General features: G+C 40.1%; 1 protein-coding gene and 1 long non-coding RNA gene across 6 annotated transcripts in view; one reads left to right on the forward strand and one right to left on the reverse strand.

The window, feature by feature from the left end:
* Positions 1-629: 629 nt before the first annotated feature.
* The window catches only part of LOC117669133 (voltage-gated potassium channel KCNC1-like), a 62,369-nt gene continuing 39,022 nt past the window's right edge, over positions 630-23,976 (reverse strand). The window contains exons 5-7 of one of the 5 annotated variants that reach the window (XM_087893927.1): positions 9,022-9,064; positions 7,793-7,849; positions 630-2,237 (exon numbers count right to left, since the gene is read on the reverse strand). In XM_087893927.1, the coding sequence (XP_087750053.1) occupies positions 9,027-9,064 (38 nt within the window). In that variant the 3' untranslated portion in view covers positions 630-2,237; positions 7,793-7,849; positions 9,022-9,026. Of the gene's footprint in view, positions 2,238-7,792; positions 7,850-9,021; positions 9,065-11,082; positions 14,335-23,976 lie in introns of those variants that run through there. The other 4 variants (XM_087893926.1, XM_034423328.2, XM_034423327.2 and 1 more) reach the window with 4 other exon arrangements.
* LOC117669134 (uncharacterized) overlaps positions 5,382-23,976 on the forward strand; it is a 64,989-nt gene continuing 46,394 nt past the window's right edge. The window contains exon 1 of the long non-coding RNA XR_015734205.1: positions 5,382-5,773. This is a non-coding gene — a long non-coding RNA (uncharacterized LOC117669134). The remainder of the gene's footprint in view (positions 5,774-23,976) is intronic.

Raw genomic sequence — 23,976 nt, forward strand, 5'->3', positions numbered from 1 at the left:
CTTTATATACAAGGGATTGTAGTACAGCATTTCTCAATGTCTTATTCCCAGCTTGACCAAATTCCTGCCTTTTATATTCCCGCCAAGCTACTTCCTCAATGTCCACATAACAAAATGCCAGCCTTGTTGCCCCCGCACTGTCTTTTCCACTGGAATTTACTACTTGAATTAGCAATGAGTATAAGCTACTCTTCCCCCTTGCATTATTTCAAATCATATGAACATTTTCTTAACAAACAAGAAGCTCTTGGATTTTGCTCTAGGACAAAGGGCTCGCTCTGCCAGCATCTTATCGCCATCCGTGATACATGCCCAGGGAAGGAAAAAGCCCTTTAGGATACATCCACCTCCTACAATGTGCGGTGCTTCTTACCCCCTTGCAGGATGGAAACAGGTCAGGGGGAAGGGGTACTTGCTAAATTTGGTGATGTTTGTTGTTGCAGGGGATTGCAAGTCCTGAAGGAAAATATATCTCTTTTTGCTTTTTTGTAGTTCTTTTTTGTCATTTTTTTTCATTTGCTTTTGCATATAACATTAAATATTGTCGCTTACAGTATTACATGCAAATACATGCTGGCTTGGAAAATGCAGATTCTAAATAGTTTAGCTCGGTGGTGCTATTCCTTATGTTTTTGTTTTTTGTCTGTATCAGCAGCATTGCTTTGAAAAAACCAGGTGTCCCATACTCAAGTGCTCAGTGACATGTCCTATATTTTCTTGTTCCAGAAGAAACATAGGGAAGACATCTTTCCCTTGCAGTTTCCAATAAATTTTCTGATCCTGCGGTTATTCTTTTTCAATTGAAAAATAGATTTCTTTTTCCTACGTTCTCTTAGTTGTTGTTCACATATCTCTTTGTTTTCCCCTCTCTTTATTTTTTGCAATCAGATCAAAAGACCATCCCATCTCAACTTTGGATGGAAACAGGAAAAAAAAAATCACAGTGAAAGCACCCACCTCAACAAGTAGTGCTCCGTTGTCCTTTTCTGTGTGTGGAAAAAGAGACAAACAAAAGAGAAGAAAGGAGAGAGAGGCAAAAGAAGGAGGATGGTTCTCTAGCTTCTCCTTCAAACCTAGTCAGATGCTGGAGTTGCCTTCTCCCAGACCCCATCCTGGTCTCTGCGCTTACCCTCAGCTCTTTCATCTGTGGGAACTTGGTTATTCTTGGATTATCTACATCATAGGAAAGTCGTTATCATGCATCCAGGCAGAAGGGAGAGTCTGACCTTATTGCTTGTGATTGATGGAAGATCCATGCACAGAACAGAAGAACAATTCCAAGGAAAGACAGAAGACCCAAGGCAGATGAGTGGATGGCCTTCTTCAGAGGAACGGTGGAGGGTCCATGTGTTTAAAGAACCAGAACCGTTCATTAAGGAAATAAGGAAAGTTAAGAGAGAGACAGATAGAAAGACTGGAAACATGTCATTTGTGAGGGAAGTTTTAACAGAGAGATAGATTTTTCTATGGAAAAAGTTCAGAGATAGATAGGAAGGACAGAGAAACCAAACGTAGATAACAAGGTGCAGACTGAGAGACACAAAACAGAAGGAAAGGAAGGAAGGAAGGCTCTATGGCTCATTAAAGTCCTGAGTAAGATGATGAAAAGGGAAAGAGCATTAAACAGAGAGAGAAACTGCAAAGCCAGGGTCAGAGAAATACTGTGCAGTCTGGTAAGGTGGATGAAGGGAAGGATGCAGAGAATCCAGACAGGAGGGCCTTGGGCTTTTTCCTGCAATGTTTGTCCTTGACACATCTCCTCTCCTGCTTTTTGAGTGTTTGGATTTTCAGAGCAAACCATCCCTCACCCTTCCTCCCGCAGTAGATGCTTAAACTGTACTCCTGTTTCAAAGCTACAGGGATCGAAGGCTTCAGGCCTCAGAATTCTCATGGATGCTCCAGAAAGTGCAAATTTAGTGCAACACCACCTGTATGGGTGTCTCCCGCATTTCGTGTGTTCCAATGCATTTGGCAGAGAGTGTTTTCTTTGCGTTTAACTCTGCCCCCCTATTTTTTGGCATTACCTTTTCTTTTTCCTTTTCCTTCTTCTTTTTTTTAAAGAAACAAACATACAAGCTAACCCCAAGCATTCCTGGTGTGTCTCTAGAGTATGGAAGGAATGGGCGAGCGAGGACGTCGGACGGAACCAGGTGAGCCAAAGGAAGGGGGTGCTGGAGATGGAGGTAGACCAGCAATGCTGTTCAGGCTGTGGGACTTCTCATAGCCTGTGGGGAGTGCTGTCAGGAAGGAAAGAGAGAGATGAGAGAAGTGAATGAATGAACAAAACACAAGTCCGGTTAAGACTTAAAGGCATTCTGTCAGGCAAACTCAATAGCATACAGAGGGGAAAAAGCTACTTTCTGCTATGCTTCACTGATAACTTTACACTGATTCAGATCTGCTCCATTTACCCCAATGTTGGTTGCATTTAAAAATCTGTGGTTTCATAATCATGATTTCTGAAGCAGCAGCTTTTTCTCCTCCATTCCCAATTCTTCATCAGCTGCAGAGATGCTGGCTGTACGGTCCAAAAAGGGGTACTCTGATTTTATTTTGTTTTAATTAAAACAGCTTTTTACTTATATTAAGTCATACTTTGTGGAGGTTTAGAGCAGTCTTCCCACAATTTGGCACGCTTTAGAAGCTGCATTCTCAACACAATTCGAAGGTGCTTGTTGAGGAAGGCCAATTTATGGTTTGTAAAATCACCCCTGAATACCAGTGTCTATTCCCAACTTTGACACATTATAAGTGCGTGGATTTCCACCCCTGAAATTTTCAACAATGGCTGTGCAGATTGGGACCTTCTAAAACCAAACTGTGTGCTATTTCAGTAGTTCCATACTGCTATTTAGACAGATATAGGGCAATTCCTAGATCAGCAGGTCACTAGATACGCTAACCAGCTACATAAAACCGCTAAATCTGGTTGAAGATTTCCAGTGGAGTGACTTACTAAAACCAGTCAAAAGCATTAGTGCAACCATTCCAGCTTCTGTTTCATAATTTTTTCAGTGTTTTTTTTAAAGTGGATATTTACCTATAGAAAACAGGGTCATCTGGATTTCTGTTTCTTTAAAATGCTATGAATACGGCAGAATAATTGCCCTCTGAAAACATTGTCTGGAAATGCCGATTCCTTCACTTTAGACCTTAGCCTGCATCTCAAACCACCAATCATGACAAACCCATGCCATATTCTATAACAAAGCTCAACTTTGAACTGTATACTAATTGATTCAAAAAACTTTTAAGTAATAATTATTTAAATCAAAACAATATTTGTAATTATCTAGTGATCAGTGATCAGGCTGGCTGGTATGTATTGTTCCATCCGGGCTTCAAATGAATTATTGCTTCTTTCCCAGTAGTACCATAAATTAATCTCTACTCCAACCCCACAGATCTTGCAAAACACAGGTTAGCAAAGAAGGTGATGTGGGTATGAGAATCCTACTCGGCCTGGGTTGTCTGGCTGCTATCATTACGATCAAGGGGAGAACTCTGGGATAGCAAATTTGGAAATGGGCTGCCCCATGCTCTCTACCTGAATTGAAGACTATTAGCTCTGATTTTCCTGGCTGTGGTCCAGCACTTCAGAAATTAACTTTGTCTGTTTTTAAGATGTGTGGATTTCAACTTCCAGAATCCCTTGTTGGCTGGAGAATTCAGGGAGTTGACGTTCATGCATCTTGAAATGGCCAAGTTTGAAAAGGACTGCCCCACAGGCTCGCACAGCCTTGTTAGAGGGATGAGCAGCAGAGATCATCATTCCCCCTTAAAAAGGTAACGGTTCCCCTTGCACATATGTGCTAGTCGTTCCCAACTCTAGGGGGCGGTGCTCATCTCTGTTTCAAGGCTGAAGAGCCATCGCTGTCCAAAGATGTCTCTGTGGTCATGTGGCTGGCATGTCTAAACGCCAAAGGCGCACAGAACGCTGTTACCTTCCCAGCAAGATGGTCCCTATTTTTCTGCTTGCATTTTTTACATGCTTTCGAACTGCTAGGTTGGCAGAAGCTGGGACAAGTAATGGGAGCTCATCCTGTTACGCGGCACTAGGGATTTGAACCGTTGAACTACTGACCTTTTGATCGACAAGCTCTTAGCCACTGAGCCACCGCTTCCCTCATTCCCCTTTAGCTTTTCCTATTTACAAAGGACAGTCTGTTCTGAGGAAGCAGAATTTAGGAGTACAAAGTCCTCTCCTTTGTTTTATCAATCTGAGGTCCATCAAAGGCGTCCCCAGGGGGATTGTCAAAAAATCAACATGGTGGTCACAAATATGTGAATTGAAGCCCTGCCCCTTTTAAGTTTGTCTCAGCATATGTGAAAAAAAGATGGGGCTTCAATCATACAGTTCTAGCTACCATCTTGATTTTATTTCCCACCTCTGGACACCTCTGGAATGGAGTTGCTACTGTTCCAGATGGGAATGGTTCCCCCAAATAAGATCCATCTTCATCCAAAAGTAGAATGCCAGAAAAAAAGCTATTAAAAATACTCCCAGACACTGATTTTCCCTAATTCAACTGCTTTATAGTGGTTAAATTTTATAATTCTGTTTGGCATCTATATAACTCACTATACAACCCCAATCATTCCAGAATAAATAAATGCAGGGAGAAAAAAATAAAGGGCATATCCTGCATAAGAGAAGGAAAAAAATTTGCAGGTTTCCAAAAATGCAAAAAAGGCTGATAATTATAGGGATCACATCACAGATAATACAGAGGAGGAGGAATTTAATCTGAAATCCTTTTTGCTGCCAAAGCAGTTCCCACCATGACTTTCCATTCTGTCCCCTCTCTTAAAAACCTGTTTTTCCCCTTATAGAAGATCCTCACTGTCATCATTTACATGCTTGCTACACAATTCACAGCCAATTGTGCAATACAGAAAAAAAACCATGGAACCCACACTTGCTTCATACGACAATATAGCTGTCCAGGAGATGCATGGGACTAGAACATGTTATGACTTAAGTATTTTGTGTAAGTCATTACGTATTTATCTTTTATTTATAAAATTTCTTGGCTGCCCTTACTATAAGGTAAACTCTCTCTCTCTCTCACACACACACATGGGCCTGGTGGCTCAGCAGACTGATAGCATTGTGATTAACACCAGCTGTCTGCAATTACTGTAAGTTCGAATCTCACCAGGCTCAAGGTTGACTCAGCCTTCCATCCTTTCTAAGGTAGGTAAATTGAGGACCCAGTTTGTGGGGGCAATAAGCTGACTTTGTATAAATATACAAAAGTATGAAGGCTATTGCTTAACGCATTGTAAGCCGCCCTGAGTCTCCGGAGAAGGGTGGCATATAAATCAATTTTTTTTTAAAAAAACATATATATATATATGTGAGGCAATTGCATGATTGTTCTGCTTAACAACCTCCACCCTTTTTTCTGATGTGGTCATTAAATGGAGCATGGGTTACCTCCCAGGAAGTCCTGGGAGGCCTAGTGCAAGTCCAGGCCTGCAATGCAGTACTTTCCTAGCTCACATGCAGCCTACTCTGGGCCTCTCGAGGCCTCTCCCATCTCCTACCTTGCTTGCTGTCCCATTGGGTCCCACACCTTTGTCTCCACCCACCTCCTCCCAATGGAAAGATCATTTCATTGTGCTCCTCACATTGGGAAACGGCCATGATTCATTGTAGCTGCTCTGAAAATGGGGTTGCTTCTGGGATGGAGTGAGGTGGCCTAAGGATGCTGAAAGGTGGAGAGGCCTGCTCTCCTTTCCCAATGCGAACTTTGGAGCTCTTCCAAAGGTAAGTAAGTGCACAGGTGGTTATATGACTCATTGCTTATAACTCACAATACTCTTGGTAGCATGATCTGTATTAAATGGGAGTTTATTCCAGATGGTGCATGTGAGGGTCAAACCATTGTTAAGTATATTCATAATATTAAATGTAATGCGTATAATTAATATGCTATTTGATGAACGAATACAGTATGTGAAACATAATTTAAATATATGTTCCAGGTTAAACCTGGCTGACACATGAGTCATATAACTGAGGGGTGGGGGGAGTTCAAATTTTTTCAGGCTGTTAAAAAAACATTGGAATCCCTGATCAAAAGGCAAAACTCTAGGGACAAACATTGCCAATAAAATAAAGTTTGTACATATCATTTATTTATGCAACTTTATATATTCAAGTTAGTTGAGTTTTTTTCCCCCCTCTTAGTTTCTCAGGGAACCCCATCAAATTCAAACAGAATTCAGTTTGTAAAATCCTGGTATAATGTATATGTTACTGTTAATATGCATGGAATTTGTTTAATTTTTTAATATTTGTTTTATTAAAAACACTTCTATACTCCTTTCCATTAAAAGAAAATAGCGGAGAATACACAACCCACATATGCTATTCTGAGGTGTATACAGTATATTATGAAAATACAGTATTGTTGGATATTGGTCTGTCTATCCATCCATTCTATCCATCCACCTATCCAACTCCAACCTGATATTCTTGAGCTAAACTACTCATGCTGTCTGGGAATTATGAAAGTTTTAATCTTATACATCTGAAATCTACCAAATAGTAGAAGGCTGATCTAGACCAATACAAAAGAATACCAGGAGATCCATTGTTGTGCTTGTGTAGCCTATCTGCAGCACTTCAGAATACATATTGCAGACTGTTGTGAATTGGAATTGGATGATTCAAGGTATAGTACAATATACATGTAAAGTATACCATCCCATATACCAGTATGCACTTTGCAGACCTATATGGCATGGTATATGTAATGCTTTTATATGTTTGCATGCAGGTAGTAAGTCATTACATGTCATCCCAGGGACACTTTACAAAGCATGCTCCTATTATCAGATGATCATGCTTTTACATATTCAATATGTAACAGAGAGGCATTAGCTTTCTGATCAGAACATTGCACTAAATCTATTACAAACCTGGTGCAATTTCTTAGCGTGTGGAAGCCCAACTCCATCTCTCTCTTTCTCTTTCTCTCTCTCTTTCTCTCTCATAACTCAGTACAGATAGTCCTTGACTTATGACCACAACTGGGATCGGCATCTCCATTTAGGTCATTGCAGTTGTATGCCAAGCTGGACCTGATTTTAGAATTATTTTTATGACATTGTTTATTAAGCAAATTACCACTGTCATTAAACAAATCACACAGTTGTTAAATGAATCACACAGTTGTTGAGGTTATCCAGCTTCCTCAAAGGGTGTTTTTGCTGGGATTTGGCAAAAGAGCTTGCAAATCACAATCACATGACCACAGGATGCTGCAACTGGTCATAAATGGGAGTCAGTTGCCAAATCTCTGAACTGCAATCATGTTACTGCAGGGGTGGTACAAGGGTCATGTCGGTACCTCATTTCTGAATCCATCATAACTATGAACGAAAGGTTGTAAGTTGAGGACTACCTGTACTGTCATGCAAAAGAGTTATTCTGTGTCAGAGACGGCTGCGGCTAAGCCCTGCTACACACACGTGGTGTGTTCACATGACACAATGAGCAGAAACAAGATCACATTGATTTAGTCTAACAATTATGTGCCAATCTAGCTATTTGATTACTTTCTGATTCCACAACTGATATAATAAGTTAACTAGCTGGGTCATGCAAACACATCCAAATAGATCTCGTGTGATGCCCCAACTCAGTCCTGAGCAGGAGAGAGAAAATGATCCTGACTAAAGAGGACCATGTCCTAAGGCCGCCTTACTTATTCACCAGCAACCCCCAACCCCACACCAAAAGCAATAAGTGAGATTGGAGTGAAAGCAGAGCAAGGCTGACCTCCTCCAGGGAGCGCTGGAGTTCACATGCCCAGCCAGTCTCAGGCGGTAATCAGAGCTGGGAACAAAGAAAGACACAAATACCTGATCATACGGGCTGGAAATGCTAAGCAGGATAGCTTGTGCAAGCAAACATTCACTCCTTTGTGTGCAGAAGGAGAGTTTTGCATATAATCAGCATATGCTCACTCTTTTTGACAGCATGGAGCAAAAGGAATAACAGCACGTGCAAAGTGTAGGTTTCCTGTGCTCATCGGTTCATTTTTACCTACACAGGAACAGTTTGCACATTCTAAGATTCGCTCACACCAAGTAAACTTTTACTTTTTACTGTACAATTCTGTAAAATTGTCCAGAATTACTTGAATGAAGCGAAACTTAAGAAGCAAGGAAACTATCCAGTTTATTTTCACGTGCAACTCTTTAAATTAAATGCAACTAAGCAGCAGATTGCACGCTTACCCTTTAGGTTCACCTGCAGCTCGACCCAGGTATGCATGCAAATGCATTGCATTGTTTCTATCCCATTAGCACTAGTTTTGAATGTGCAAATGGGAAGCTGAGCTTCCTTGGCATGCAATGATATCCAAACATTTCACCAGACACTTCATTTGACACTTACCTGTTTTGCACACACTGTTGTCTACAACCAGAATTCAACCAGGGCAAGCCACTCATTTATTTCCTTGGCCATGATTTGGGGTTTTGCATATGCTCACAACACAGGTGCTTAGGTAAACATATGCAAAACAATGGGCACATGGAAAAAAGAGAGGAGCACTGATTTGCACACATAGGAAAACTAAAAAGTGTGAATGGCAAGAATTGTACCAAGAATTTGGATGGACAACATTGTTTGAATCTGATCCAATGGAAAGCGTAAAGTGAGAACCACGGTACTGCTGGGCAATGAAACTGTGCAACCAAGGCTAGGATCCCCTAAGAATTGCATCTAATGCACAGAATCTTCATGACTTATTTTTTTCAATCCTGTGGGGCTACAAATATTGGCATAAGCAATTAAGCCATGACAAAAAGTCGAAAGGCTGCTTGATGGAATTGTTTTGGATTCTTGTCCTTCTCCACCCAATCCCTGAACTAGAGGCCGGCATGAAGCCCGAGCTTCATCCAGACATCTCTAACCAGCTGCCTGCGAAAAATGGAAAATGCCCCCATTCACCCCCAGGCGTATAAATAAGCAGGCTGAGGTGTATGGCACAAGATACGTACCTGGCTCACGCAGTCGGGGCGTTACGAGAATACAGGGTAGACCCTACAAGACGTATGAAATGGGGCATTAATTGGAATCAAATATTGATGCAGCCCACCCCTGGGAAGAACACGAGGGAAGCCCCATCTCTGCCAGGAACAAGAAGCTTTTGTCACTTGATGGACAGTGTTGAGATGTTACTCTGTGGCTCAGTCAAGCCACGGATTGTCTTGTCTGCTTTTTTACCCCTTCAACAATTCAGCTCCTCCCAATTTCACTTCAGCTCTGTTCCCATAGCCCCATGCTCCATCAATTTGGTTCCCTAATGGTGTCCATCTTCAACGTCCCTTTAAAGGGCTGTTTTTCAAACTTGTCAATTTTAAGAGGTGTGGACTTCAACTCCCAGCATGGCTGGCTGAGGAATTCTGAAAATTGAAGTATACACCTCTTAAAGTTGCCAGGTTTGAAAAATGCTGCTTTTTAAAACATTCTCTTTTTCCCTCCTCTCTATGCTTTAAGGCCAGGTAGTGTTTGACATCCCAACTCTCAGTTCTAGGGCTGTGGGGCTCCCCATCATTCTCTTCCATGGACAGGCGCAATATTTGCCCTGAAAATGAAAACAGATAATAATGAAATAAAGCTAAAGCACATAGGACATGGGAGCGGGGGAGGAAGGGGAATTAGGAAGGTATGTATGAGTCTGTGCCTATACATATGATAGGTGAGAAGAATAGAAATGAAGATATTGGCACCCAACACAAACCGGCAAAATTTTGAGTGACTTGGCCCATCTTTGCTGCTGTCTCTTTTGAATTTTAATTCTGATTGTAAAAAACAAACAAACAAGGGCTGCGACTTCGTCTGCATGCCTGCTAAAGAAGCTTTTCCCCAACATGGTGCCCGTTTCATGTGCTGAACTTTGATTCCTGTCATTCCCAACCCAGCCTCTGGAGGGCCTCACATATCCGGAGCACCACTGGCTGGAGAAATCTATGTATGAAATATACTACCTTGAGCTCTGAGACTGAAATTTACAGCATGCCTAAAAATAACAGTCTTACAATTTGCTCACATCTGCTAATTCTTGGTCACTTTCCTTTCCTTTGTTGTTTCCCTTACTGGGTTTGAGTTTTGTGGGTTTCTGTTAAACACAAATAAACTCTTATACTTAATTTAAAAGTAAGAAGAAAGGTCTGGCAAGGGTCTAACATGATATGCTATGGCTTGTGATTAACCTGAAATAGTTAATTGTTATTTTATCTATACCATAGAAGATAAGAGAAGAAATGAGTGAAGAGATAGCCTGATACATTTTTTGGGGGTATGATTTGTCTTTCAGAAATTGGAGAGGGGAAAAATTCCGCTGTAACCTGTGAGTGTGTATGTACATGTGTGCCCATGTCCCAGAGTTATATAAAATGGGGGTACAGTTAAGTGAACTGCCTGATACTAACACATTGCCTATTTGTGTGGATCTAAGCCCTTGACAGAGATTTGCAGTGACAGTATAAATAGCATCACTTCAATAATAGAAAAGCACTGCTTAAAAAGAGGATTTAAAAATCTGCTGGTTTGCATGATATTTGCATATACTGCTCTATATGAGTGTTTCTCAAGTTCAGCAACTTTAAGATGTACAGAGTTCCACACCCAGAATTCCCCAGCCTGTTCCACACATTTTATATTTGCTGAGGTTAGAAACACTGCTCTCTATATAAATACACACATGGAAATCACTGCAGGTAGTCCTTGACTTATGACCACAATTGATCCCAAAATTTCTGTTGTAAGTGAGATGTTTGTTAAGTGACACCCCCCCCATTTTACAACCTTTCTTGCAACAGTTGTTAAATAAATCACTACAGTTGTTAAGTTAGTAACACGGTTGTTAAGAGACTCTAACTTCCCCATTGACTTTGATTGTCAGAAGGTTGCAAAAAGTGATCACATGACTCCAGGACACGGCAACTGTCATAACTATGAACCAGTTGCTAAGCATCTGAATTTTGATCACATAATAATGGGGATGGTTGCAATGGTTGTAAGTGTGAAAAACAGTCATAAGTCACATTTTTCAGTACCATTGTAACTTCGAACGGTCACTAAAGGAACTGTTGTAAGTCGAGGACTACTTGTACTGTGAGGTTTCGCAAACTTTGTGGTATCTTGATCCTAGGTAAAAAAGGAGACAGGATTTCAAACCCATTGTTGTGGCTGCCATCTTGACTATTTTTTTACCACTTCCCTGTAGACACCCCAGCACAATCCCTTACAGTGATAAATGGATATGTGTAATACCCTTTCTGCCTGAATAAAACCAATGAGCTTGTCTTCCATAGTAATGAATATGCCAGTTATCAATTCAGCACTGAACAGGTCCTGATTTACTGTAAGAGAAAAAGAGTTTGTCAAGTATCCTGTGTATCCATCCTACATCTTAACTATTGATGAGCAAAGTTATTGTCTTGTCCTTCTTACGTGGACACCATTTTTGGATCAGTAAGTTTTTCCAATGAAAAGTTTTGGAAGTTTCTGAGTTTTCTCTAGTCCAGGGGTGTCAAACTCAATTTCATTGAGGGCCACATTAGGGTTGTATTTGACTTTGGGGGGGGTCAGGGTGGGCGTGGCCAGGATAGGTGTGGCCAGCGGGACATCATGCGTGTTGGGGGTGCCTGTGGTGGCCTAAGTGCTCTGCCAGTGAAAACGGGCTCCTGGGCTCCATTTTCAGCTGCGACAGCTTCCTGCAAGCCTCTGCCAGTAAAAAAGAAACTTGGGAGGGCCACCCACGGCCGTCGCAAGCTCCATTTTTGGCTGCGACTGCCTCCTGCAACCCTCTGCCAGCAAAGACAGAGCTGACAGAGGCAGCGTGGGTTGATCCTTTGCTGTTTCCAGGGTGGCTCTGCGGACCAGATCTAAGCATCCCGTGGATCCAGCCCCTGGGCCTTGAGTTTGACACCCCTGCTCTAGTCCTGACAACAGCAGACCCTGCTTGACTTCCAAGCTCAAACAAGGTTGTCCTCATGCTATTCCCTGTTAATATTCCAACAGAACTAATGCAACTAATTCATTGTTTCTGAGACTTGACAACTTTGTCTTGGCTAGGGAATTCTGGGAATTGGAGTCCACCTGTCTGAAAGTTGCCAAGTCTGAGAAATAGAAAATGCTTTCAGTGGATTGTTCTCCAAAAGCTCTCCAAATACAATTTAACCTTTATTTGTGATATATTTGGCACATAAAAAGGTTTGACATAAAAAGGGTCTGTCATAAGTTGTCAGTCCAACATAGCCCAAAATATATTACAGCTCAGTGAAATACAGCATATCATTTCTTTAAAAAAATAATAAACTCATTAAGTGGACATTTATGCTACAGATTCAATGGAATGTACAAAAATGGTTAGTCTAGGAAAAAAACCCTTGGAGTCCTTCACCTGAACAAGCAGGTAATTCTGAAATTAAAAATTATAAAACGAGAATGGCGTGCAGTAGAGTGATTACACAAAGGTTTTTCCTCTTTCCTATACTACTAGAAGGTCTCTCATTCTGGAGAACTATTTTTATAGTCATAAATAGGTTGACAGAGATAACACTAGGCTATTAGTGGTACAAAAGATGATCACTTCCAATTTAAATGGCTTTAATGAGGATAAAAAATAACCTACTCACAGAAGCAACATTTTAATAGCCTTCGGACATTGCAGCTGAATGGAAATTCCATGTCCAATACAGTAGCAGCTTATTTTTAATTAGCATTGCTAGGGGGCAACAGGGTCAATGATCTAGAAAATGGCCTTTGAGGGAAAAAGTCTACAGGATTATATAAGAATAATAATTAATCTTGTAATTAGGCAGTATACATGTAAAATTAAAAAAAAATAATTGATTCAGTCTACAGGTAGTCCTCGATTTACAACAGTTCATTTAGTGACCTTTCAAAGTTACAATGAAAAAAATGATTTATTACTGTTTTTCACAGTTGTAGCATCCCAACAATCCTGTGATCAAAATTCAGATGGTTTATACTTATGGCCGTGGCTGTGTCCCAAGGTCATGTGATTGCCCTTTGCAACCTTCTGACAAGCAAAGTCAATGGGGAAGCCAGATTCTCTTAACAACTAGGTTACTAACTTACCAACTGCAGTGATTCACTTAACTATTAGGGCAAGAAAGGATGTAAAATGGGGCAAAACTCACTTAACAACTGTATCTTGCACTAAGTAGAAGGTTTTACTAATGATTTATGAGATACCTTCAGTAAAGTTCTGTGACCCCTAAAATTACTCCAAGATTTAATGTTATATGTGGTCTGCTCTGCTAAAAAAAGGAATATGATTCTGTCCCATTTTACTTCACACAGGGGAACATCCGAAGGCTGGCTGAAACATGAAACAGAATGAGATGCCAGTGAGTTGAAAAGCTGATAGCATTGTATTAGACTACAGCTAGTCCTTGACTTAACAACCATTTGTTTAGTGATCATTGAAAGTTACAGCAGCACTGAAAAAAGTGATTTATGGGCAGTTTTCACACTTGTTACCATTGCAATATCTCTATGGTCATGTGATCAAAATTTGGATGCATGGCAACCAGTATGTATTTGCATCAGTTGTAGTGTCCTGGGATCATGTGATCACCATTTGTAACCTTCCCAGCCAGCTTCCAACAAGCAAAGTCAATGTGGAGGGCCAGATTTGCTTAACGACTACATGATTCCCTTATCAACTGCAGTGATTCACTTAGCAACGGTGGCAAAAACGGTTGTAAAATAAGCAGAAAGCACTTTACAACTGCCTCACTTAGCAACAGAATTGTAGACTGAATTGTGGTCGTAAGTCGAGGACTACCTGTAGAAAGAGGTGATTACATTTGTAATGCTTTCAAATGTTAAAAACCTTTTGCAGAAAGAAAACCAACAAAGAAATGAAAAACAGTGTTCATGCAGGACGATCTAGCCTAGCCTGTTGTTGCTTTTTGTTTCTCCTCAAATGACTTCCCTCCCGACAATGCAATTCTTATGGCCCATTTTTGCTGTTAATTCTACCGCCACAAAAGCCTAAATGAAATCAAGAACCTGAGTTGGAGGAGGAGGAGGAGGAGGAGGAAACGTCAGAGTTGATGTCAAATGTTCTTTTGGAGGGGATTACAAAGTGCAAGTAGACCAAACTGAAAGTGTGAGTCAAGGGGATGGAGAGCAATGGGGAAAGCCTACTCACCAATTCCCTGCTTTCCAGGCCTCCTACTCATGCTTCCAAGGAGCTGCGTTGGCATTGTAGTCATGCAGGTACCAGGAGGTGGCAGAGGAGTCAAATGCTGTCGGTGGCAGGCGGTGGGCGCCTGTGGGGCCCAGATTTGGTGGGCAGTGGAATAAAGGGAGGGGTAGGGATAGGAGCAATGGATGGAGATGAAAAGGGGGTCAGGGGTGGGAAAAACAGACAGAGGTGGTGTGAGGAGGAGGAGGCACTGAAAATGAGCATGTGATGAAGTCAAGGGAGGCATGGCTGTAGAAAACCACCTGCCCGCTTACCTGCTCTGCTCCCAGCCTGTTGCTTGACTCACCTGTTCTATTATATTACACCAATCCTTTTTAATCTGACAGCCCTCCAGAATGGTAATTTTCAAGGTCTCTAACAAAACTCTTGGCTGGAAAATTTGGGAATTGCTGTCCCAGAAAATCTGGAAAGTGCCAGGTTGGAGAAAGCTGTTATTATTTTCCCCATTAATTTTAATTTTTAATCTTTCCTTCCCTCCTGTTTAAATGGAATGATGCCATGGTTAGGAATGCTAGCTTTGATTCAGAGGGATCTGAATTCAAATCCATTCTTGGCCGTAAAAAGGCTACTGGGGCAATATTTGGGTATCATAAGGATAACATCATTAAGAGGTTCATGATTTTTCTCTGCTGTCCATGGAAGAAATAAATCTATAATAATATTTAAAAGAAAAATATTATTTTTCTGTCCAGAAATCCAGTTTCTCTATCTTCTGGACTCCCACGGGTTCCAATATCAAATCATCATTAGTATATTCTTTCTTTTAGAGAATATCAAACAGGAACGGTTTGTAGGAAGATTCATGAAAGTTTGAATTTAAATTAGGCTAAGCATTCCTTTTAAATATAATAGAGTATTGTGATTTTAATAGGAACACAACTGCTTGAGGGTGCTTGAATTTCTTAATTTTGTCCAATAAATCTCTTCCTTTAAAATTTTTAATGAAGTCTAAAACAATCTTAGCATCTTTTATTTATTGTGGTTTACAATTTATCAGATAGGTTATCAGATCATGCCACACTAATCTCCGAGGCAGCAGTTCACCCTCACTTGGGTCTAAATTTTCATTTACCTGAACGAACTGGAGAACTTTCTATTAATGGCTTGCTAGGGAATTCTGGGAATTGAAGGCCACACATCTTAACATCACTGAAATTGAGAAATGCTGTCCTAGAGTAATGGAGCCTATCTTGACTTAGCTGCTACTGTTCAACCAAAACTATTCTTTATGATGCTGATAAAAAGAAAAATTATAAAAATAATGTGGGCAGTTTTTTAATGCTATCTTAGCCACTTTCAAGGATGGGTAGACTATAGCTTTGATAGGCCAAAACGGGGGGGTATCTCTGCCTTCCCTCCCAGCATTTTATAAAGCTGTTAAAAGAAAAACTACCCCACTATGTTTTTAACCATGCTTATTAATGTTTAATGTAGCTATCTGGGGGAGAGGAGGAGGGATCTCTCTTTTAATATTTATTTTATGTTTTTTCTCTGTGGCACTCTGGACAGAATCCGTAGCTTCGGGTGGGTTACAAATACCGTGAAATAGATAATTTTTTTTAAAAGCAAGCAAAGAAATAAATATATAAATACAGACTGTGTCCTTGACTTTTGGTGGTTTCCTCTAAAATGTCAATCTGGCTGGTAAAAAATTAAACCTTTAAACATTTTTAAAGAAATAAATAGCCTCCTATCCCCTAATATAAGATTTAACCTATCAGCCCCTTGCCTTAAGCTATATCTAAATTTTGTCTGCATATTCTTGGTGCTAAGCAATATGGAATTTTCTTTTGCGCATATGTGGATTAATCACCATATGCAAATCAACCAAGATCTACTTCTCTTTTTTTTTTTGGATTAAGATCCACAGAGTAATTAATTTCTAAATTGGGCTACAACTGAAGTCAGTCTGAATTCCCCTATTTTTGAAATCATGTTTGTTAATCATAAAAATGTAGTACAAGCAGTTTCTGAAGTGCTATTTAAAGTGCGCTCTCTTATGCTCAGATACCTTTTCTTATTGTCTTGTCACCTTTTTCAGGAACAACTCCTTGAACTGAAATAAGATTTTATAGTTATCTTTTGTCAAACGACAGTTAATCTTATTTCCAATGTGTTTTAAAATATGCACATGTACAAATAGGAAAATTAATAATGATTTTTCCCTCAGCTGTACATGCTTCTATTTGTTCTGAAGAGCATAGGCAAATGCCTGGGGCTGATTTAAAACACATTTCCATGTAGATTAAAATTTAAGAGAAGAAACTGAAAACTTTAAAAGCAAGCCTATAAAAGATATTGTTGGTTCCCTACACTTACCTAATTGCACCATTTATTTTATTATGCTAAAAAAATTTCAGCCTTCTTCATATTACCGAAACTTCGTTCCTAGCTTTGCTGGTTTCTTTGGAAGCTGATCAGAAGCTCTTCAGTGAAAATATCAGAATTGTGGGATAAACCTTCCAAAAGCAATTTATAGGTTGTTCTTGACATGACCACAATTGGCACCAGAATTTCTGTTGCTAAGCAAGGCAATTGTTACATGAGTTATGCCCAATTTTGCAACCATTTTTGCCATAGTTATTAAGCAAATCATTGCAAGGTCCTCAGTGCTCCCTGAGCTTGTCTTTTTTTCTCTTGCAGATGTTTTATTACCCATCTAGGGTCATCAGTGCAACCAGCTCAGAGAGCACTAAGAATTCCACAGTTCAACCTCGAGCTACAAGTATTCAAATCACTGAAGTTTAAGGGAATCCAGCTTCCCCAATTGGCTTTGCTTGTCTGAAGCTGGCTGGGAAGGTTTTGAATGATGATCATATGACCCTGGGACACAGCAACTATCATAACTACCATATTTTTCACTCCATAAGATGCTCCTGACCATAAGACACACCTAGGTTTAGAGGAGGAAAACAAGAAAAAAAAAATCTGTCTCTGCCTCCCAGAGTCCATCCGGTATTCATCTGGCTTGCGCCCTTGCAGCTAACAGCCTGCCTCCTCCGTGTCTGCTGCCTCCGCCGGGGAACGCTGGAGTCTTTGCCTCTGAGCAGCTGATCGGCGGTTGGATCGACCTCCCGGAATACCACTGATCAGCAATTCCAGGTGGTGGGATCGCTGCCGCCGTTCGCCGCTGTTGTCTGTCACCCATATTTGCTCCATAAGACACAGACATTTCCCCCCACAGGAAAAAAAAGTGTGTCTTATGGAGCGAAAAATACAGTATATGCTGGTTGCCAAATGCCTAAATTTTAAACATGTGAACATGGACATGTCATTATGGTTGTAAGTGCAAGTACTGGTGGTGAGCCTCTTTGTTCAGTACTGTTATTATAACGGTACTAAATGAAAGGTTGCAAGTCGAGGGCTGCTGTACCTGCCACTGCAAGTCTAAGAAATATCATTCACTGAAAGCAACTCACCAATCTAGACTTCCATTTGAACTGTATGTGTGTGACTACATGTGTTAAGGGGTCCTCTAGTACTACAGAAGTATGGTGCTACTTTAGTCATTTTGATGAAAATATTGGATTTTGCCAATGACTCTATGGAGAAGCTATAACAGCTTTTATGTTCTACTTGGAGTAGGTATAGGATCTCTAGTAAAAGTTACAATATTTTTGTTCTTGAGCCCTCCCTCGTGAGGCAGAATAGGAATAGATTGAGAAAGGAAGTGCCCTCAAAGTCGTCTGCCCCTCAATTTTGATTGCACTTTACTTCTGCTCCACCTGATTTTAGTTTATAAAGAGGCTGCAGACAGATGATGTCTGGAGTGAAAAAAGGTTGCAAATCGAGGAGACAACACTGGATAGTAATAGGCTACCATGCCTCACTGTTTACATCAGGGATATGCAACCTTGGCAACTTTATGACTTCTGGACTTCAATTCCTAGAATTCGTCAGACATGGCTGGCTGGGGAATTCTGTGAGTCGAAGTCCCAGGTCTTAAAGTTACCAAGATTGGACACTCCTTATTTACATAGTGTCACATACAGCGAATTATTTATATTCATGTTCACTGGCAACAATATATATTTACCACTAGTGCAGTGCATAAATATCTCTTCTAGGGAAGAAGGCAGCCTCTGAAAAAATGTCAACACAGGGAATGCATACCACAAGCAATAACTTACATACTCCCTCATAGCCATTAATAGCATCAGTGTTCATCGAGCACAACTATTTATTTGTTCATTTATCGATTGATCAAATTTATATAGCTATCCAACTCCCACATGGTGACTAGCCACAAATAGAGATGGTCCTTGGGAAAGAGGAACCCATGAGACATAAATACTCATGGAATCATTGCACCTGAGTTTGGAACAAATGTACAGCAAACATGGAAGCCACGTTGGTGAGGAGAAGGTTTCTTGATTGCAAGATGTTGGAAGGCTACCAGCCAGCTTCATTAAATACATTTAATCAGCACAAGCCAGTGGTGCAGTAGCTAGTAGCCTGTCCAGGGTCAAATTAGATTTTGTACCTCAATTAATAAAAATCAGCATCTGAACAATACTTTATTCCCCTCACAAGGTTTAATCTGCATACATTTGGAGTAATTAGCCAATGCATGGGAGCAGTGCCATTTTTTCTCCACTGCTAATCAGTTAGCTAAGGTATGTAGGAAACACATCACAATAGTAATGGGGGATTTAACTATCCTGACATCAATTGGGAGACAAACTCTCAAGTGCAAGATCAAACAGGTTCCTAACAAACCTAGCAGAAACTTTGTCTCCCAAAAAATAGAGAAAGGAACTAGGGGATCAGCCATATTGGACTTAATTCTCATTAACAGAAATGAAATGATAGACATTGTTGAAGCTACAGGAACTTTTGGGGGGAATTGATGATTTAATATTGTAATTCAACATTATGTAAACACAAGCAATAGAACAAAGTTAAACTAGAGTCTTTGACTTTAAGAGAGCTAATTTCAATAAACTTAGAGCTTGGGAAGAATTCCATGGATGAGTATCCTCAAGTGGAAAACAACTCAAGAAGCTTGGGAAATTTTGAAAAGTGAGATTATAAAAGCCCAGTCTACCACAATACCAATGAAGAAGAAAAACAACAGTTCTCAAAAGAAACCAGCATGGCTGCATAAAGAACTCTCTGATAAATTGAAACACCCTTTTGTTTCTTCTTCACTAGCAATATGTATGCTTAGAAAGTGCCCCATCTATTTAAACAGGCAACCTGTTCCATAGTGTATACTGAACAGACTTTGGCCTTAAAGATGTTTTGTCATGAATTTAGGTCTATCCTGTGGGTACTGAATGGTATTTCAATATCTGCTTCACATTTTTCATGCTTATCCAGACTTTTTTTTCAGCTGGGTGGCAAATTTGCTATGGACAAACCAGTATTAAAGAGTACATCCAACCAGTGCATTATATGAATCCAACTTACAACTAAAAAGGAGTATGGGCGATAGATAATGATAAAGATAGGAAGATAGTTGTAGTAGATAGAGAGCTAAAAAGAGAGTTCAGTATAGTAGATAGATGATAGATAGATAGAAAGTGATCAATACAGATAGAGAGATAGAGATAAATAAATACGGTACATAGATAGGCAGATAGAGCAATCCTATTGTTTTAAATGTTAAAGTATTTCCAATACTCCTTTTTAGCTGGATGTTGGGCTCATAAAATACAGTGGTTGGATTTACTCATCAATATTGTTTTGACTATCAGACTACATTCCTTCAGGAAGAAGAGGCTCTCTGGATCTTGTGCAGTTGTACTGGATATGCACATCCCACCTAAAATCAAAGGGAATCATCTTTCTGCCTTCAGAACTTTTGTTTCTGTTTTAACTGATTCATTCATTGAAAACTGATTTCATTAACCCTGTCTGCTTCCTTTATCTGGAGGACTCCCTTCATTCCACTCGATTAACTTAAAAGTCTGCCTACCCTTATACCAACAGAAATAAGGCCAATGAAAATATTTTGTAATCTACTTAATCCTGGGTCAAATGTCTGCATCTCTGGAATAGAAAGGCAATTGTCAGAATTTGGACTTTGTGATGATTGTTCCACTTCTGTGCTTCTTCCTTGCCCATCGCTGGCTGGTCTTCTCTACTGTGCAATACCATGAAAGCTCTTGCTTCCTTAATGGAATTAAAGTCATCGTAAGCTTTCATTTGCTGTCACCTCCTGTTTGCCTGCTGTGACAGGGGCAACCTTGTCTCTGTTTGAAAGTTTGCCTGCTGCTAAGATCAGTTTCTGACAGATGCTAGACCAGAACTTACACAGCACACAAACATGCTGACGATGACTTCTAGACTAGAGGGATCACAGTCCCTTATTCTTTTTCACACAGAGAGATGAACACAATTACCGTCAAGTCTCACCTAATGCAGAATGAAGGACTGCAAAGAGTTGGTGTAAAGTTCCATAAAAATGACCAATGACTTTACTAGCAATATTAATTTCAGATGTATCATTAATTATCACTATATCCAGAGTTAACAACAGCAGCAACCTAATATTTTCATAACCAGTTATTTGGTCATGCCGTTAGCATGAGTGATTTAAAAAAAACCCAACCCAACACAGACTGGGAATTTTTGAATAGAATAGTAAAATTAATAAAGATTATGAAAATTTTTGATGATTGATCAATAAACACTGATTTGGAAGTCAATCTTGAATAAATGTAGTCGTCGTCCATTGTTCCAAAGGTTCTTTTTTTTTCAAGAGGCAACTGGACTTTCTGTTTTTTCTTTCAAGACGTTTTGCTTCTCATCCAAGAAGCTTCTTCAGCTCTGGATGAGCTTCTTGGATGAGAAGCGAAACGTCTTCAAAGAAAAAACAAAGTCTAGTTGCCTCTTGAAAAAAAAAGAACCTTTGGGACAACCATGACCTGGATGACTGAGAATCTCCATAGACATTTTCTTTGTCCATTGCTTTAGCAACTATTCAAAGTTACAACAGCACTAAAAAAAAAAGTGACTTACAATTGCATTTACAACCATTGCAATATCCCCACAGTCATGTGATCAAAATTTGAGTGCTTGGTAACTGGGACATATTTAATGATAGTTACAGCGTCCCTGGCTCATGTGATTGCCATTTTTGACCACTCCAGACAGTTTCGACAAGCAAAGTCAATGCAGGAAGCCAGATTTAATAACCGCAACATTCATTTAACAATCATGGCAAAAAAGGTTGCAAACTCAGGCATGACTCACTTAACACCCTGCTTAGCAACAGCAATTGTGGTCTTGATTGTGGTCATAAGTCGATGACTACCTGTACTGCAGAGAGACTGTATCTAAGCTGTAAAATTTTGGATGATGCCTAGATGACAGCCTAGAGTTAGAGTTTGTTACCATATAATGTCTAGCCAGCATTTTGCAAGCCAGATATTGTAGCCCTAATCCTAAAAGATGTGAGATTTTGGTTTTCAGCCTTCTTGTCATAAAGGTCCAAGTTGCTTTCCCAGCATGATATTCAGTTCCTGAATAAGCACTAAGCGTGCAGCTTCCTTGCCTACAGTCTGGAATATCCTGACACGTCTCTCTTGAGACTCACCTGTGTCTAAAAAACAATAGAGGATTTGACAGGAGAACTCTTTGAAGAAAATAGAGAGGGAGCAACTGAGAAAGAAGTATTGTATGGGTATTGGTAGCAATTTCCTATCTAATAATATCAGTACTAAATTTGTGACCTATCCCTGTGAACTCAAGAGAGTTGGAGTCTGCAGGGTTTTTGAATAGGAAAGGGCAGAACACAGGTAGTCCTCGACTTACAATCACAATTAAGCCCAAAATTTCCATTGCTAAGCAAGGCGGTTGTTAAGTGTGTTGTGCCCCACTTTATAACCTTTTTTTGCTATGGTTGTTAAGTGAATCATCCAGTCATTATCTAGTTTACCCCATTGACTTTGCTTGTCAGAAACTTCCTGCAAAAGTTTCAGACAGTCCCAGGACCTTGGGACACTACAATCGTTGTAAATACATGTTGATTACCAAGAACCCAAAGTTTGATTATGTGACTATTGGATGTTGCAATGGTCATCAGTGTGAGAACTGGTGAAAAGTCACTTTTTTCAGTGTGTTTTTAATTCTGAACATCTATTAAACAAATAGTTGTAAGTCAAGGACTACTTGCAAGCAAGCTGAGTGGAAGGAACGTGATTCTCTTGTATATGGAAATTTGTTTTACAAAACAGTCAGCTATGGCTGACTAATACAAGAGTTGCCAAATGCCACTTTATCAACCTCTTCATGAAGCTTCAGATTCTTCACTGACAACCCCCCCCCCAAACATTTATTATATGGGAGTGATTTAATAAATATTTGTTGTTGTTGTTCAGTTGTTCAGTTGTATCCGACTCTTTGTGGCCCCATGGATCATAGCACGCCTGGTTCCCCTGTTCTCCACACTGCCTCCTGGAGTTTGCCCAAATTCATGTTCATTGTGTGGATTACACTATCTAACCATCTCATCCTCTGCTATCCCCTTCTCCTTTGGCCTCCAGTCTTTCCCAGCAACAAAAACATCAACCCCTTGGATGTTCCCCTCAGCCGCTGGGGGTTGATAATTATCATTTTGGGAAACCTCAGACTAGCGGTTCTTCACTTAGGCCAGTAGATCTTCAATTAAGTTTATAGTCTAAAACAGTGTTTCTCAACCTTACCCACTTTAAGACGGATGGACTTGAAATCCCAGAATTCCTCAGCTAGCTAAGGCTAAGTCTGGCTGGGGAATTCTGAGAGCTGAAGTCCATCCATTTTAAAGAGGCCAAGGCTGAGAAACACTGGTCTAAAACCAGCCCAAGGTTTACAATGAGGGAAAATCTTTCATTATAAGATCTCTGACTAGAGATTTATTATTTCTATGTTTCAGATGAAAATGTTTCAGGAATTTGAAGCAAATCAATGAAGCCCAAGCTTTACTTTTTCTCTCTATACAAATTTGGAGAATGGGAAATAACTTCAAACACTTTATGGTCACTTCCATGTCCTTCCAATAAACCCCTGTAAAATAACTAGTTGTCATTTGCTGTAACCTCCCTTAAAGGACAACTTGAAACACCTGAAGAGCAACTGCAGCCAATTATTGTGAGACAGAATGATACATATGGGGAGAAAATGTGGTGGGGGATACTGATGAAAAAGCAAAAGCTGATAAGGGAAACATAACTTTGTTTGGGAGGGTGTGAGGTAATGAAGCTGGGGAAGTGTGCACATAATGTAACAGTTTTGAAAAGAATGGACTGGTGATGCTGGTAGAGAATCCAGCTTCTCCCCAAAATCTCAACTGCTCAAAATCAGCTGTGTTCATGGATTGTCTTCTGGAAGGAGGTACTGTGGCAGGTTTTCTCAATCTGGGAAAGACTGAACTATATAGACTGGACTACAGCTCTCAGAATTCCCAATCAATTTGGCCAAAGCGTATTCTGGATTATGGTCCAACAGATCTGGAAGCACCAGGTTGGGAAAGGTAATGCTAGATATTGCTGTCCTTTGAACAATGCATACTGTTATTAAGGTGCTAAGAGTGGAACAAATGGAGATCTTGGTAGTTGCTAGGACATTGTCTACCCATTTTGATCTCAGGATTAGGCTTTTACTTAAGTCAGTTACATATTTGCAATTCTCTTCTTTATTCCCCAAAAGTGGCAGCTTTATGTTTTACTAAGACAAAGGTTATGGTGGTATTAGTGATAAGGGTGAAAAATAACGTACTTGG

This window comes from Pantherophis guttatus, chromosome 4 (assembly GCF_059756535.1).
Source record: "Pantherophis guttatus breed Tessera chromosome 4, ASM5975653v1, whole genome shotgun sequence".
In the NCBI taxonomy this organism is placed as follows: Eukaryota; Metazoa; Chordata; class Lepidosauria; order Squamata; family Colubridae; genus Pantherophis; species Pantherophis guttatus.